The sequence below is a fragment of the Grampus griseus genome (genome assembly GCF_964374135.1).
Source record: "Grampus griseus genome assembly, chromosome: 14".
Classification (NCBI taxonomy): Eukaryota; Metazoa; Chordata; class Mammalia; order Artiodactyla; family Delphinidae; genus Grampus; species Grampus griseus.
The window spans coordinates 59,935,234-59,953,179 of record NC_139008.1 but is presented as its reverse complement, the minus strand read 5'-3'; the positions used below and the strand labels follow the sequence as shown (position 1 = coordinate 59,953,179).

General features: G+C 43.5%; 1 protein-coding gene across 2 annotated transcripts; it reads right to left on the bottom strand.

Moving 5' to 3' along the window:
- Positions 1-2,590: 2,590 nt before the first annotated feature.
- On the bottom strand, positions 2,591-17,526 carry ZNF343 (zinc finger protein 343). Of its 2 annotated transcripts, none has more exons than XM_082671068.1 (5): positions 17,059-17,526; positions 15,598-15,663; positions 10,370-10,635; positions 10,137-10,196; positions 2,591-3,912 (listed from the first exon to the last, which is right to left on the bottom strand). In XM_082671068.1, exons 3-5 carry the CDS (start codon positions 10,551-10,553, stop codon positions 3,839-3,841), a joined length of 318 nt encoding a protein of 105 aa, XP_082527194.1. In that variant the 5' UTR covers positions 10,554-10,635; positions 15,598-15,663; positions 17,059-17,526; the 3' UTR covers positions 2,591-3,838. The 2 variants fall into 2 exon arrangements, with proteins under 2 accessions (XP_082527194.1, XP_082527195.1); XM_082671069.1 differs by having other exon boundaries at positions 2,591-3,909.
- Positions 17,527-17,946: the final 420 nt, after the last annotated feature.

Here is a 17,946-nt window from a genome sequence, read left to right as displayed (position 1 = left end):
CCAAAGCACCCCCACCCAATTGAGGCTTGACCCCCTCATTAGTATAGGACCTGCCTGGACACTGCAGGCCTCTGAGTTTGAGGCCACTGACCTCCTGTCGGAAATAAGCTCTTATTGTACGTCTGAGCTCCTCCCTGGGGGCAGAAAGGAAAATCCTAGGGAGTGGGGATGTGTACCTTCCTTTCTTTGGAGGGAGAGCTCACCTCACACACCCCGGTTCTGCTTCCTGCTGGGATGGAATACAGGAGCTGGTTCCAGTGGCCCTTCCTAGAGATAAAGGACAGAGTAGCAGCAGTCTGGGGAAGCCCCTTTCCAGGCTTGGAAAGATAACCCCATACCCCTCTCCCTTTGCTGGGCTAGGACTGACAGTCCTTCCCCTGGAACACGTCTGAGGTCACTACAGGTTATAAGGGACTTCAGTTAAAAAGAATCTGCATCATTTTCTTTCCTCCCACCTTTCCTTCCCAAAGGAAGGTGCTGGTTTGTTCACATGTTTCTCTCCCAATGGCAGGACACAGGGAGGGGTCTTGGGGTCATCTGGAACATAGAGGGCCTATCCCTCTTCAGACCCTAGAGACTGCATACCCATAAACACTTTTCCTTCTGTGGCTTCCAGTTCTGACCCAAAGCAAATTGTTGATGTTATAGGGGCAGTTCCAGCAAAGAAACATGACGGGAAATGTGGCAAAGGGTGGGGACCCACGCTCCTGGCACTCACATCCTCTCAACCAGAGCTGACTCAGGACCCACTGGAAAGCTGACTTCATGGCCTTTGGGCTCTCTTTTACTGCCCCCCTCTTTGATAGTGCAACAAAATCAGCCTGTGCTTTTTCTGATTTTCAAAGCCTGATATCCATTTTGTGGATCTGGCAAACTCCAACTGAACAAACAAATTTGCTAGAGCTGAGGCCAACCCTCTCCAGTAAAGAGTTCTGGCTTAGGACATAGAAGTCAGAGCCAGGGCATGCAGAGTTGTCAAAAATCTGGGCAATTTGGGCTCTGAGGGAGGAAGACTAGGAAAGGGTGTGATTAAAGGCCAGGTCCTTGGGCTGAAAAACAAGGGCAGGGGTATGACCAGGTTATCTTGGACCAGTTAGTGGAGGGATGATGTGGGTGTCATTAGCAGGACTAGACCCTAGGATTGGAGGGATGAGGGGACGTGGCATTGGAGCTGTGTTTAGGGGTTTTTTTGTTTTGTTTTTTTTGGCTGCCCCACGTGGCTTGCAGGATTAGGGCCCAGGAATTGAACCCCAGCCCTCAGCAGTGAAAACACAGAGTCCTAACCACTGGACCACCAGGGAATTCCCCAGGGGTCTTTAGACTTATGATCTGATACCAAAGTAGCTAAGAGACCCAAAACAATGATTCATGACTGGAAAACAGTTTGGGCGTGGTTAAAGGACCTGACTCTGGAATCTGGAAGGAAAAACAATGCTTCAGTGGTAGAGAAGGATACAGCAGAGACCTGAATAGAGACTAGAAGGAAGAGAAAGAAGTCAGGGAAGGGAGCTTTCACAGAAGCCAAAGGGAGTGATCAGTCAGAAGAGGCAACCCAGCCCCCAGAGACCCGGGAAATTCCCTTGCTTCAGTGGGCATGTCTCCAGAACCTACATCTTCCTCCCCATGCAACGAATCAGATCCTCCAATAAATCTACTAGGTTGATTGGGACTTATTTTTTCTCAAGGGTTGAATTCATGCAGAAATCCAGGTTGTGAAATTTAATTCCTTTCCAGACAGATGAGTGACTAAGGTACATAGCCTGAGCTTATTGAACAATTTATGAGAACAGAAAGACATGAAAACATGGGGAAAAATTGGTGTTTGAAAGTAAAACAAATTGATTATTCTTACTTAAATAAAGCCTTCTACTTTTTTATTCCATCTGATTACAAAGAGTGGAAAAAACATGTTTATTGTTACTGCCATCTTCACTCTCAAAAAGAGTATGGGGACGGGTGGGGGTCAAGACTTCTGAAACCCCCCCAGGAGGTGAGTGAGGTAGTGATCTGTGAGGAGGGGTGTCAGAATAAGGCTCCGCCCACAACCCCACCCACATAGGACTCCCTGAGTGTCCTCGGCTGCACCAGGTGTAACTTACTGCTAAATCTTCCCAGTCTCCCTCCCTGCCTTGTAAAGCTTCTCCCTCAAAAGCTGTTCTCTGATGCATCCTGAGGTGTCCTTACCCATTCTCCCCGCACACACAGAGCTTCTATTCTGTATACTCTGGGGTTTGTTGAGGAGCGACTTTTAGCCAAAGCCTCGTCCACACTCCTTGTGTGCTTATGCTATCTTAAGGTGGATTCCCTGGAGAGACAATGAGGCAGAGAATTGAGTGGCTTATCGGGGAATGAGGACAGGACTGGGCAGAGGAAGAAGCTGACCTGCAATGTGTTTGAGATCATTCAGTTTCATGGGGACCCTGGGATCTGGGATGACCCTGTGGAGTTGTCCCAGCAGAGTCCGGCTAGGGTTGTCTCCCCGTATCAATCAGTCGTTGGCCAGGAGGCATCCCTTGGGAAGTGCAGCTCCCTGTGGCTGAGAGCAATTCTAGTGAGGAATTCATCTCTGCAGCTATCAGCAGCAGTTGGCTGGAGCAGCCCCACAGTATCCCCATATAAGGATTCTCCCTACAGTGTGTGAAGAAAGCTGACTGATCACAAGAGCCTTGCCCACACTCCCTGCAAACACACAGCTCCTCCCTGAGTGAGCCATCTGGAGCCCTCCTGTCGGTTCTTTTCCCAATGCCTGTCAGCACTCCCTGAACACATGACGCTTCTCCTGAGTCGGCCACTGGATGTTCCATAAATGCTGACTTATTGCTAAAGCTTCCCCACAGTCCCTACACACACAATACTTCCCACCTAAGTGCGTCCTCTTTGAGCACTGAGGGTTGACAGCTACCCACACTCTGCACGCATAAGGCTCCTGCCCTGAATGTGCCTCACTGCCTGATGAGGGTCAACACATCTCTGAAGCTTCACTCACACCCCACACACACATACAGACTACTCCCCGCATGTCTCTCTGGCGTAAGAAGAGGTTCGACTAATTGCTAAAGTCCTGCCCAGGACCCCTGCATACACAAGACTTCTCCTCTCAGTGTGTCCTCTGGTGTCTTATGAGACTTGACTTGTTGCTAAAGCCTCGCCCACACTCCCTGCAAACATAATACTTCTCCCCTGAGTGTGTCCTCTGGTGCACAAGGAGGAGTGATTTCTGGCTAAAGCCCCGCCCACACTCCTTGCACATGTAAGGCTTCTTCACTGTGTGTGTCCTCCGGTAATTAACAAGGGTTGACACCTGGCTGAAACTTCGGCCACACTCACTATACACATAAGCCTTCTCCATTGAGTGTGTCCAATGGTGTCTGATGAGGTTCGACTTATCTTTAAAGCCTCGCCCACACTCCCTGCAGACACAGGGCTTCTCCCCTAAGAGGATGGTCTGGTTTGTAATGCAGTTTGATTTGGGGCTACAGTCTAGTTCACGTTCTTGACAGCTGACTGCTCCAGAGCTTGAGGTTTCTAATTCCTTCATTTCTTTGTCTGCTTGCAAAGGGTTTACCCTTTGGGCTGCGCTGGGCTCTATTTCTACCACTGCGCTGCCTTCTCCAGGACTTGCTGACTGTTCTCAGGGTGGGCTGGGCAATGCACGTAAGGGCCGTCTCTCCTCTGTCCTCGAGCACCAGAGTCTGGAGTCACCTTCTTTCTCTTGGCCTTCTGTGTTTTTACTCCAGCAGCTGTGAGCAGAATACTGCTGCCCCCGATGCCCCAGGCCAGAATCCCCCAGGTGGAAGTGATTTTCTACACACACACCCGGGAAGATCTGCAGCGTGTGTTAGCTGAGGAACCGCTGACAGAAAAAGGCCAGAAGGCAGGAAGAACAGGGGTAGATCTCTGGCTTTGGTTCTGCTGGAGAGAGAAGGTTTTCAGTTAGAGAAGCCCTAAGTAGGGCTGCTGGGCCGTTCTGCCTTGTCTTAGGACAGAAAGTGTCTTACTGCCACAACTGTAATTGACAATATACATACAACACAATTTGTTTCCCACCAATAATTCCTTTACATTCCACTTCTACACATTCCATTTTCTATTGCAATCCAGAAAATCCATAACAAAAGCATCTTCTATATGTCAGTCAGACTAGGAACCTTTTTGCTCTGCAAGTAGCCTCAACTACCCTTAGACTTTTCCTCTGACTAAATCATCTAAGTCTATATCACATTGATATAGACTGTCCACAACTCTGTTCTACTTGGAGGTAACAGTCTCTATGACCTATGTGGAAACCTCTTTCATGTCTTTTCTATTACAAAATAGAAGACTGATATACAAAAAAAGTCACTAGGTCTGAAGGCTTTCAAATGTAGGAAACAGTATATGAAACAGTGGTTAAAGAGACTGTATATGAAATAAATCTGAATTTCCAGTTGTCCACCCACAAACAAATACTAAAAATTTCTAAGTACTAGGTTCTCTACTAAAGTATTGTGGATTCAGCAGTGGACAGAAAGACATGCTCCATGATTTCAGGATTCTGGTACCTTGTGCCCAAACTAATCCCATTATAGTGACATCAGACGTGGCTATGGGATTTGCTTTGGCCAACAAAGGTTAGTGAAAAGTTAGTGCTTCTTCCAAACAAGTTTTAAGAGGCACAGTATGGTTCTATCATTGCTGTTTTCCCTCTTCCTTAAGAATCCCATGACCCAGATAGAGGCTGTTCCTTTTGCCTAGATCCCAGAGCCAGTAGAGCTGAACCAATAGAGCTGTATACCTGAACTGTAGACAGTAAATATTAAGTAAGAAATGAACATTTGCAAAGTTTGGGGTTGTTTGTTATCACAGCATTACCTAGCCTAAACTAACTGAAATATTTCCCCTATGAAAGCTTTAAAGATTATTTCAGGGAGTACCTTTGAAGAAGAGACATCATAACATGAACATGTGAAGAACTAGAGAAAGAGAGACTGGTTTAGGAGGAAAAATAGTATGATCTCAATTTATCTCAATTATCTCAAATAAGTTTGAGAATAAACTTGTGCTGTCTTGTAACCAAATAGAAATATGAAGATAAAGCACAGGTGAGACAGTGACAAAGAAAATGGATTCATTATAATAGGTGATGGGTAAAATCGGTGAAGTTCACAAACTGTTCAAGGGTGTGAATACTGACATAGAAAAAAAGAGAATGTGACACTAGTCCTATGGACCCTTACAGTCCAAAGAAAAGAAAAAAGTAAGAGAAAAGCCCACAAGAGACGTAAGAGGCAGGAGAACTGCAGGATATTGTGGTGCTGAGCAAGACAAAGGACACAACTTCAAGAAATGCAAGTGGGATCCAGGCATTCAATATCAAGACTAATCTGAACAAGGTCATTTTGATATTTTCCTTGGAACCCGTTAAACATATTAACACAGAGAAGGAAGATAATATGACAAGAGAAAAATAAAAACAAAATCTAGTTAGACTGACTAGCTAAGGCCAAATCAAAACACACAGAACCAGACTGAAACAGATGAATCCACACTTAATTAGATGGAGCTCAAACGAGATGAAATCAGATCAAAACATGTCAAAGAAGATGAAAATGAAAAAAGTAAACCTGATTAATCCATATCAGGGAAATAGCTATGCCATTTAAGGAAACACCTGAAGAAACTCCTGCCTAAAACTAGTTTGTGTCTCCAAAAATGTGATTTTTCTCTACCTGATTTATCTAGAACTACAGGAATATCTAGAACCACGCTATCCAATATGGTAGCCACCAGCTGTATGCTTCCTGAGCACTTCAAATGTGGCTGGTCTGAGCGAAAATGTGTTCTAAGTATAAAATAACAACCAGATTTTGAACACTTAGTACAAAAATAAAGAGTAAAATATCTAATTAATTTTTATATTGATTATATGTTGACATGAAAATATTTTGATATATTGGGTTAAATAAGATATTATTAAAATTAATTTCATCCATTTACTTCTACTTTTTTAAATGTGGTTACTAGGAAATTTAAAATTACCCACATGGCTCACATTATATTTCTACTGGACAGCACTGATTTAGAACAAGGGGTGGGAAAACTATGGCCCACAAGCTAAATCTGGCCCTCTATTTCTGCACAGTCTACAAGCTAAGAATGACTTTTAAATTTTTAAAGAGTTGGAAAAAAATCAAAAGAACAATAATACTTCATGATACATTAAAATTACATGAAATCCAAAATTCAGTGTCCACAAAAGTCTTACTAGAACACAGCTATACTCATTTATTTACCTGTTGTCTATGGCTACTTTAGCCCTACAAGGGCAGAGTTGAGAGTGGTTACAGAAACCATATCACCCACAAAACCTAAAATAGTTACTTTCTGGCCCTTTACAGAAAAAGTTGGCCAACCCCTGATCCAGAGAAATGTCACAATCAAAAGTATTTATCAACCTAGATTTAAAGAATCGATGTCAGTTTTTAAATAAATGAAAAAAATATGGCTTATGAAACTCAAAAGCCATACAAACTTTGATATTTAATGTTAACTTCTGTCTTAGAAGGCATTTCTCACTGCTCTCCCCTTGCATACTGTGCCTCCACTGTAGTTCCTTATACCCAGCAGGCACCCCAATTCCTTAGGGCCTTAGCACCGATGAGGCCCTCCACCTGAAATGCTCTTATCCTAGATACCTAGAGTTCTAACTCCCTTTGGTCAAATGTTACCTTCTTGGTGATTTCAAATACCCAGTTTCAAAATTCAGCCAGCCACACTCTCACACTTAATACTCCTTTATCCGGTTCTATTTTATTATTATTTTTTACTACGTAGTGCTTATCACCTTCTAACATACCATATTATAATATCCCTATATATGTAATAACAAAAATGGAGTATACCCTTTAAAAATTGTGAATCACTACGTTGTACACCTGAAACTTATGTAATATTGTAAATCAACTATACCTCAATAAAAAAGAAAATTAAACATATGCAAAAATTTTTAAATAATAATAATGTCCCTGAATATGAAGTTTTTTGTTAGCTGTCTCCCTACAGTAGAAAGTAATTCCCCATGGGCAGAGATTACCACTTCATTCACTAACATGTTCTAAGTGTCTAGAACATTTTCTGCCATATGGGAGGTGGTCAGTAAATCTCCACTGAATTAATGAAGGAAAGAACACTGCCTCACCAATGAGAGCAGATTCCTATAATTCTCCAGCAACACTTCTCTGTATAGGTCCCTCTGCTCAGAGCTCAGTCTCTTCCATTCTGCCTCTGTGAAGACCACAGCCACATCCCTGAATGTAACTGGTACCTATAAACAAGCAATAAATTAAGGGACATACAGCAAGTCCCCATCAGTCCTCCCACTATGAGGAACATAGCTGGTGGCCCCGGAGAGTCTGGATATGCAAGAAGTTGATCTAATTCTTTTCAGAGTACATGGTTCTCTGTATCAAGTTCTTCTGGGCATTATTACTACGGCTTTGTGTTAAAATCTGAGGAGCACATAACTGATGCATAAAACTCATTCTTGGCCCTCGGACGCTTTTGATTTCTTTGGAGAAATGATTTGTGAATCAATTTGAAAACCTAAAGCAGTGCTCAATGACCCTGAGGAATGGAGGAATTCTGAGATGAAGAGTAGGGCATGCACTGGAGAAGAAAAAAAGCATCATGTACACAAGGCTTGTGCTGGGCATTAGGGAATAGAGACGATTTAGAGGAGAAAATGAAAGAAAACGTCAACCACAGAGAAAAGCAGGAGTGAACAGATGGAGCCCGGAATAAGCATTTTTGAAGAGTTCGGGTTATACTAAATGGGATCTGCAAAATCTGTCTTTGCCTGGTATTTTAACCTTTTTAAAATAAAGCCCTCAATGCTTCACTCATCACGTAGAGCAGTACAGGTGTACCTCATTTTACTGCACTTTGCTTTATTGCCCTTCATAGACATCAAGTTTTCTACCATTGAAGGTTCGTGGCAACCCCAAGTCAAACAAGTCTATTGGCGCCATTTTTCCAACAGCATTTGCTCACCACGTGTCTCTGTGTCAGATTTTGGTAATTCTCACATTTCAAATGTTTTTATTATTATTATATTTGTTACAGTGATCTGTGATGAATGATCTTTGATGTTACTACTGCAACTTGCTGAAGGCTCAGAGGATGGTTAGCATTTTTTAGCAATAAAGTGTTTTTTAAAGATTTTTTGGATGTGGACCATTTTTAAAGTCTTTATTGAATTTGTTACAATAATGCTTCTGTTTTATGTTTTTGGTTTTTTGGCTGTGAGGCATGTGGGATCTTAGCTCCTTGACCAGGGATCGAACCTGTACCCCCTGCAATGGAAGGCGAAGTCTTAACCACTGGACCTCCAGGGTCCAATAAAGTATTTTTTAATTAAGGTATGTATATTGTTTTTTCACACATAATGCTATTGAACACATAATAGACTACAGTATAGTGTAAACATAACTTTTATATTCACTGAGAAACCAAAAATTTCACGTGTCTCACTTTACTGTGATATTCACTGTACCATGGTGGTCTGGAACCAAACCCACAATATCTCCAAGTTCTGCCTAGACTTCAATAAGCTTCCTGGAATGAAAGCAGGGCATTTAGCTTACTTTGCTTCCTAGCCCCAACCCCACTGGACATTCTCTAGGAGTATAACTTTGTGTCTATAGTGTATCAATGAATGAACAACTCATAACCAATAGGGGAAGATGAATTTACAATCCAGTGAGATTATAATTTAACTCACAGAACTGAAAAGTTGTTTTCATTTTACAGACCGGAAAATTTATTTAGGCTTTCTCTCATTCTTAAATTCATATATTCTTTCTTTCCCTTTCCCTCCTTCTCCCTCCCCTTATCCATATAATTTTTCTTTGAATATTGGACATTTTAGGTAAAATATTGTAGCAACTCTGGATACCAACCCTGCCATCTTCCTAGATTGTGGCTGTCTGCTTGTTCATTTGTTTTGAGACCTGTCTGGATTAGTTCGATGAAGGTTATTTCCCTGAAGCAGTGGCTCCTCAGAGGGTGCAGCCTTGAGCAAACACACAGTCACCCAGACCTTCCCCCTCCTGACAGAGGGCTCTCTTTGTGTCTCTCCTTGACTTCCCCGTTAAGCTTCCAGCAGGTCTGCCTCTATTGGTATCACACCCGACTGTTAGCCTCCACTATTGGCTGCTGATTGCTCTACTGTTTTCAACAATGTCCTGGAGTATAAATGGCTCCATAGTCTGATCCAATTAAAGTCAGATCCTTTTGCAGGGGTAATTTTGAGGCCAGTATTTGAGACTTACTCCGACCCGTAGGAGAGCTCCTCTCAGCAATTTCTTTCCCTGCTTTCTCTGTTAAACTTCCAGGTGATCTGCCATTTCCCTTGTTGCTATCACAGGCTTCTCAGTTTCCTCTTAATTGCTCACCACCAAAATCTCCACTGTTTTCAACAACACCCTAAGACTTCAACTTCCCTGCTCAGTTCCACACAAAGCCAGTCCCCTTAGGGAGCGCTGTAGAGCTCTCTGTTCCTATGGCCTGCCTCCCACCAGGGCAGGACCTCTGCACCACTACTCAGAGGTGGCACAGGACTGGCAGACCACTTCGCTCAGTGTGACACTCCTGCTCTAACAGTGGGGCACTGGGCAGGGGTGGCAGCTCCTTTTCTTCTCAGCATGCTTCTCCTAGCACAGGATCTCTGTCTGCCCTATGAGCAAGATGGGGAAAAGGCAATAAGGTCCCTCCTGATTCTTGACCACCTGTGCCTGAGACAGAGCTTCCATCATACAAATAGGGTCATCATACAAATAGAGATAGAAAATGCCAGACTTCTTGGCCATACTTGCCTGCCACACTGAGCTGGGGGGAATAAGAATTGCTGGTAGCTTGCCCCTCCCAGGGAAAAAGACTGTGAACTGGGGGAAGAAAGTCCCATCTTCTTAGCTGTACCCATTTGGAGTACAGCTTCCATTACACTGAGCTGAAGGGTGACCAGGAGGGAGCAGGTTGTGGGACAAATGCCACAGACTCTTGCTGATTTAGTAGATTTTCTTGAATAAATGTTTCGCTACTTGCCACATGTCCTTAAGAGCAATTTTGAGAGACTTTAAATAAATGTAACCCCAACTCACCAGTATTTTGGACTTTTCCCTCCTTTTCTTGAAGCCAGTCAGTCTTGTGAGAAGGCAAACCTAGAGAAGGAAAAAGAAGCTATGAGAAACTGGGGCTCCCATGGTGCTCCCAGAGCAGCTCCTCCGTGACTTGTGAAGAGGAAGTCGCCACTTGCCTGTGATCACAAGGCATTCGCATAAACCTGGAGCCCTGCTCCCCCTCTTCACCTCTCTGGACCCTCAACAGCACTCACCTTTTGCCTTGTGATTCTGAGTCGGTGTCTTCACAGTTTCCGCAACTTCCCTGTTCTCCAAAGGCAACATCTCCTCCCAGTCCTGCTCTCTCCAGGCAGAAGGATCAGGCAACATCATGGCCCCAGAGTCAGCCCCGTGTTCGCCTTGAAATTCTGCCAGGAGGCCTGGTAGAAATGATTTCATCTCAAGATCAATTTCTGCTGCCTGGTGTGATTCCTCCAAAACTTACTTATAAAAGCCCAACTTGTTGCCATGCAGCCGGGACCTGTGGGACAGAGAAGCAATTTGACATTGCTGGGACCCTTATTGTGGGCCCTATGCCTGTGCCTCTTCAGCAGGGATCCTGTCCTCTCACACAATACACATAGAGTCTCAGTCCACAAGGTTCCTTGCTTTTTTTTTTACCTCATTCCTTTCTAGCCTGTAGGCCCTTTGTGGTAGATATCATCAACATTCCCAATTATTTGTTTCTCTGTGTAATTCTCTGCCCCTGACGTCAGGCTTGGTCTCATGACTTGCCCTGGACAAGGAAATGTGACTGAAAGTGACAGTGCCACTTGTAAGCACCGCATTATTCCACCATCTCTCATGTTCTGAGAACAGAGGAAAGGTAAACCTACTCTAAAAGAAAAAAAAAAAAACAAGGAGGTACTTCCCTGACAGTCCAGTGGTTAAGACTCCACACTTCCACAGCAGCGGGTGCACGTTCAATCCCTGATGGGGGAACTAAGATCCCGCAAGCCACAGGGCATGGCCAAAAAAAAACACACATAAAATCCAAAAGCCAGTAAGGAAGTGGTGGGTATATTTTATTACATATCAATTAAAAGGTTCAGTTTAACAAGGACCCCTTTAGGAAAGGTGGGGGGTGGGGAGCAGGGTTTAATATGTGTGTTTAATCTTTGATTGTCTTTTCATAAAAAATACTGCTGGATAAACAACAAGGTCCTACTGTATAGCATGGGAACTATATTCAAAATCCTGTGATAAACCATAATGGAAAAGAATATGAAAAAGAACAGATATACGTATAACTGAATCACTTTACTGTACAGCAGAAATTAACACAACATTGTAAATCAACTGGACTTCAAAAAAAATTTTTTTAAATACTGGAGGTATATATAGAAAAATAATAAAAATGATTATCTATGGGAAATAAACCTATCTTTGTTTGCAGTCATGACTGTATCCTAGAATCCAAAAGTCCAAATAAAAACTAGAAGTTGTAGCAGCTCATACAACTCAATATCAAAAAATCGCAGCTCATACAACTCAATATCAAAAAAACAACTCAATTAAAAAATGGGGGGACTTCCCCGGTGACGCATTTGTTAAGAGTCTGCCTGGCAATGCAATGGACGCGGGTTCAAGCCCTGGTCTGGGAAGATCCCCCATGCCAGGTAGCAACTAAGCCCGCGAGCCACAACTACCGAGACTGCATGCCACAACTATTGAAGCCCGTGCACCTAGAGCCCGTGCTCTGCAAAAAGAGAAGCCACCACAATGAGAAGCCCACACACCGCAACGAAGAGTAGGCCCCACTCTCCACAACTAGAAAAAGCCCACACACAGCAACGAAGACCCAACGTAGCCAAAAATTAATTAATTAATTAAAAAAAAGAAAAAAGGGCAGAAATCTGCAGAGACATGGATGGACCGAGAGACTGTCATACAGAGTGAAGTCAGAAAGAGAAAAACAAATATCGTACAATATCACTTATATGTGGACTGTAGAAAAATGATAGAGATGAACTTATTTGCAAAGCAGAAATAGAGTCAAAGATGTAGAGAACAAACTTACGGTTACCAACGGGGGAAGGGAAGGTAGGTTGAATTGGGAGATTGAGATTGACATGTATAGACTACTATGCATAAAATAGATCACTAATTTGAGAACCTGCTGTATAGCACAGGGAACTCTACTCAATGCTCTGTGGTGACCCAGATGGGAAGGAAATCTGAAAAAGAGTGGATATATGTATACGTGTAACTGATTCACTTTGCTGTACAGCAGAAACTAATACAACATTGTAAAGCAACTACAGTCCGATAAAAATTAATTTTAAAAAAAGGGAAGATGTTTAGTGAAGACTGATACACAGTATGGCACCTAGAGACCTCAAATTTTCAGTATACACAGAACATGGACTGGATAAGAAGCATTGCCACCAATGAATATACAATTCTGCTTTCCAACTTTTTACCAACACTAGGAATTATCTAACTTTTTAATCTTTGCTAATCGAATACATTAAAAATATCCACTTTTTGGAAGATAAAATAAAATAAAATATAAAAAAAATGAGCAGAAGATGTGAATAGACATTTTTCCAAAGAGGACATGAAGATGGCCAACAGGCACATGAAAAGATGCTCAACATCACTAACCATCAGAGAAATGCAAATTAAAACTACAGTGAGATACCACCTCACACCTATCAGAATGGCCATCATCAAAAAAAACACAAATAACAAGTGTTGGTGAGAACAGTTGATGGGAATGTAAATTGGTGCGCCCACTGTGGAAAACAGCATGGAGGTTCCTCAAAACACTAAAAATAGAAGTATTATATGATCCAGCAATTCCACTCCGGGTATATACCTAAAGAAAACAAAGACACTAATTTGAAAAGATACATGCACCCCAATGTTTACAGAAGCATTATTTACAACAGCCAAGATATGGAAACAACCTAAATGTCCATCAACAGATGAACAGATAAAGATGTGGTATACATGTACTACAATGGAATATTACTCAGCCATAAAAAGAATGAAATTTTGCCATTTGCAACAACATGGATGGACCTGGAGGGTACTATGCTTAACGAAATAAGTCAGAGAGAGAAAGTTTGTACCCAACATCTCCTCATTTCCCCTATCTGCAGCCCCTGGCAATCACCACTGTACTCTCTGCTTCCCTGAGTTCAGCTTTTTAAAATTCCACATATAAGTAAGATCACACAGTATTTGTCTTTCTCTGTCTGACTTATTTTACTAAGCATAATACCCTCCAGGGAATATAGCCAATATTTTATAATAACTGTAATGGAGTATAATTTTTAAAAATTGTGGATAACTATGTTGTACACCTGAAACCTATATAATATTATAAATCAACTATACCTCAATAAAAGAAAAACTAGAAGTAGTAAGTTAATTTAAATTTAGCAAGGTGGCTGGACATGAGGGGTCAACATACAAACATCAATTGTATTTTTAAATACTAGTCAGAAACAACTGGAGAGTTACATTTTAAAAACATTTCCAAAAATTCAAGAACATAAAATGTATAGGAATGAATTTGAAGAGATGTGCAAACATTCTACACTGAGAACTACAAAATGTTACTTTGAGAAATTAAAGACCTAAATAAATAGAGAGATATACTTAGTTTGTGGGCTGGAAAACTCAGTGCTCTTGAGACGTCGGTTCTAACCAAACTGATCTACAGATTCAACACAATTCCAATCAAAATCCCACAAGACTTATTTTTGTTGAAAACATCTAGCTGATTCAAAAAAATATTTGGAAATGAAAAGGACCTTGAATAGCTAGAATAACCCTGTAAAAGAAGACTTATGATAAATGGTTTCAAGACTTAGTATAGGGACTTCCCTGGTGGCGCAGTAGTTAAGAATCCACCTGCCAATGCAAGGACAGGGGTTTGATCCCTGGTCCGGGAAGATCCCACATGCCCCGGAGCAACTAAGCCCATGCACCACAACTTCTGAGCCTGCGCTCTAGAGCCCACAAGCCACAACTGCTGAGCCCACGTGCCACAACTACTGAAGGCCACGCACCCTAGAGCCCATGCGCCACAACTACTGAAGGCCATGTGCCTAGAGCCCATGCTCCGCAACAGGAGAAGCCACTGCAATGAGAAGCCCGCACGCCACAACAAATAGTAGTCCCTGCTCACTGCAAACTACAGAAAGCCCGTGCGCAGCAACACAGACCCAACGCAGCTAAAAATAAATTTAAAAATTTTTTTAAAAATATAAAAACAACAGACTTAGTATAAAGCTGAAGCTATCAAGACAGTGTGATGTTGATTAAATTAACAGAAGAGACTGTCCAGAAATAAACCCACACTTACACAGTCAATGATTTTCAACAAAGGCACCAAAGCAATACAATGGTAAAAGGAGAGTCGATTCAACAAATGGTGCTATAAACAAGTACTATGTCAAACCTCAAAACCTCAAACCATACACAAAAAAAATACATCAAAATGGATCATAAACATAAATGTAAAAGCTAAAACTTTAAGCTTCTAGGAAAAAAAATCATAGGAGAATACCATCATGACTTTGGTGTAGGCAAAGAATTCTGAAACAGAACACAAATTCCAGTTGTTGGAGGTGACGGTTACACGGGAGTACATGTCTGTCAAAATCCATTGAAACATATACTTCAGATCTCTGTAGTTGGTTGTATATAAATTATACCTCAGTTTTTTTAAAAAGGGTAAATTTAAGTCCTTCTCAGTTAAGGACACATAATGAAACATTTATAAGTGAAATGATATGATGTCTAGAATTAGCTTTAAAATAATTCTGCAAAAAAAGGTGGGAGGCAGGGGTGGTATATGAAACAACCTTGAACATGAATTGATTATTGTTGATGCTGGACGATGGATTTGTAGTTTCTATGTGAAAAGTTAACCACCAAAAAAAAAAGGCATTAATTATGTAATTTTGTTCTTATGTTTTAACTTAGAAGAAAGCCCTCTGGCAGCAGTTACATGCTCCAAAGATGTGTTGTAGAAATTAACAGTGCAACTCTTATCCGTCACATGTAACAAAGAGAGGAATCATATGTGAGCGTAGGTTTGTTCAAATAAGTCAGTGCTGAGGGAATAAAATATTACAGAGATTGTAAAGCCCAGTGCCTGGCACAGAACAACTCCCAATAAGTGGTAGTTACCATCATTTTTTATTTTACAACAGCTGACACAGTCTTGGGAATCCAGCAGCCAGGATGAAATGTTGCTAGGGCAAGGACGGTGGTAACCTGAATGAGAGCACTTGTCTGGGGTAATATTCCCTGTTAAAGGCCTTTGCCCTTAAATCAGCCCTGGTATCCTACAGAAACAAGCAGGTCCTCTGAGCCTCAAATGGAACACTGCAGGGCACAAAACGTCAGGATGAGCAAAGGAAATTTGCCCAAGGTCTGGAGAACAGAAGACACTGCAGAAACATGGAAGGTGAGTGGTATCCACCTGCAAGAAGTCCTCTTGTTCTCTATACAGTCCTCTCTGGGCAGGCAGGGATGTGAGAAGGTGAACCTGAGGATGAAACAGGCAGTGTGAGCTTCAGGACTGTCTCTTGGCCCCCAGATACCAAGCTAAAAATCCCCAAGCTTAAAATAAGGGGTGCTCCTCTTCTTTAAAAAACAAAAACAGCCTCAGATCTGTCAAAGAAGAATGTAGACAGCTTCCTGGGGACACAGTCATATGTGGGCATCAAAATACAGCCTGTCCTGATATGCTATTAAATAGGAAAATCATCCTTTGTTACTAATAATAATTAACACTTACTAAACTCTTACTATACACCACAGACAATTCCAGGCACTGTACAACTTTTGTCTCCCAAAGGCCCGGAGTTAGGTCTTCTAATAAACTGAAGTGACAGAGCTAGAAAGTGCCTAGATTTGATCTCTAGCTGTGGAGTGCCATGGCCTTAGCCCGTTGGATGAGTTGTAATGTCAGTGATGGTCAACCCCTACCGGGTGTGACAGTTCTCAAAGCATATCCAAAGACAAGTTGAGGAGATGTATATGAAACAGGATTGTCTGTGAATTAATGAATGTTGAATCTGGTGATACGTCCATGTGAGTTTACTGTACTATTCTACTGCGTGGGTTTAAAATTTGACCTTACCCCAAAATTAAAGTCCTGATACCTGGGTTTCACCAGATCCCAGAAGTGATTTGGACAGTTGGCCAGCAGCCCTCAGAGGTCCCCACACTACCTAATCTGGGTAAGTCCCAAACTAGAGGTCTGAACCCCAACACATGAGGGAAAAGCATTCTAAGAGAGGGAGAATTAGCCAAACAAGCCACTTACATTACAACCAAATCTGGGATCTTTGTCATAAAGCAGAGTGGGCCCCGGGATGAGGACAAACCGTGGGACAAGAGATCCCAGAGAAGCAGACCTGCCTGCACTCAAAAAACTGCCTAGATGCAGGCCCCAGCGGTGCAGTGCACCATCACTGTAGGATGTCTGCCTCAGGCCCCAAACCTCCCCATTTTCTAAAAACCCAAGGAACTCCAGAGCCAAGACACTCCACCACCCCTTACGGATATTTTGCCCACGTCGAACTCACCTCCACCCACCGCCAACAAGCCAACGCAGAGCAGGGCCTGAGATGCTCTCTCCTCCACCCCACCTCCGCCCAATCACCATTGGGTCATATTCAGCCCCATCAAAAACAAAACTTGACATTCACGATCAGTCCTGGGTTCCCACAACCGTTCAGGGATGCGGGACGCACGTAAGTGCTCCCAGGCCAAACAACACCCAGGGACACATGGCCCAAGCCGCGCCCCCAGCCCCCATCACAAGGGATGTCTATTTGGCCCTGGCTGAACACACCCCTACACCCCAAATAAACGCCGGGGATGCGCACTGGAGCTGCCCCCTACTCGTAAATTGTTTGGCCCAGAATATACCCACCCCGTTTCCAAGAAAGAAATTTGAGTTCCAGGTCTCTCGCCCCAGCCGAGGAGTGAAGTTCCGCGTAACGCCCCGCAATTCAGGGATTCGCAGCTAGAGGAGTCACCCCATTTCCCCGCCACAAACGCGCACCTCGAGCCGCGCCCCCTCCTCCAAGCACGAAACCGCCCGAACCCGCCGGCCTGGGCCGCCGCACTCCCCCAGCAGCCGCACTCCTCCCCAACTCCCAACCCTAGGCCCTGCCCGGCCTATCCCCACCCTACTGCAGCAGGGGAGGGACACCGTGGGGCCACGGGCCCGGCAGGCCTCGCTCTCCAAAGAGGACCCGACCGCTCACCCCGCCCTCGGCCGCTCAACTACACCAGAACTACAGTTCCCAGAATCCTCGCGGACTCCCTTCCCGCTGGCCGTCCCAGGAGCCGCTTGTGGACCGCGCGGTTAATTTACCACGACAGTGGCTATGTAGTGACAGCCTACCCGTCTCTGTTTATAAAATACCCATGCATAAACAGGTAGTGGTTCCCGAATGAAATCTCTGTTCCCTCTGCCTGTTCGCTTGAAAGATTCCCCAGAAGCCTCTGCGGCCGCTTCCGTGACGGCTTCCAGGTCCACACCCTCGGCGCTCAGGGTCACCCGGCGAAGGCAGTTCCGGTTGGCTTGTGGAGGGTCCGGCTTCCGGTTGCGAGCATCTCAGGTGGATTTTTCCTATCGTGACCAGGCTAAATTCCCTGGGCTTAGGCGCTAAAATATGCATGCCACCTTCCGCGAGCACCATCTAAGTTTGGCTCTGTGCTGTTCGCTCACCCCTGTGTTCATTGCCATTTTACTTGTGGGGGGCGGGGGAGTTGGCGGTTGGAAAACGGACTGCGGAGGTAAAGCGGACTCCCA

Bases quoted from the DNA above. Each gene is read 5' to 3' on its own strand.
- ZNF343 (XM_082671068.1), bottom strand. From the start codon at position 10,553: ATGAAATCATTTCTACCAGGCCTCCTGGCAGAATTTCAAGGCGAACAC. The intron at 10,197-10,369 runs GTGAGTGCTGTT...TTCCTTCTCTAG, and splicing joins TCAGAATCACAAGGCAAAAG to GTTTGCCTTCTCACAAGACT. The intron at 3,913-10,136 runs GTGAGTTGGGGT...TTCTCTCTCCAG, and splicing joins GGGAAAAGTCCAAAATACTG to CAGAACCAAAGCCAGAGATC.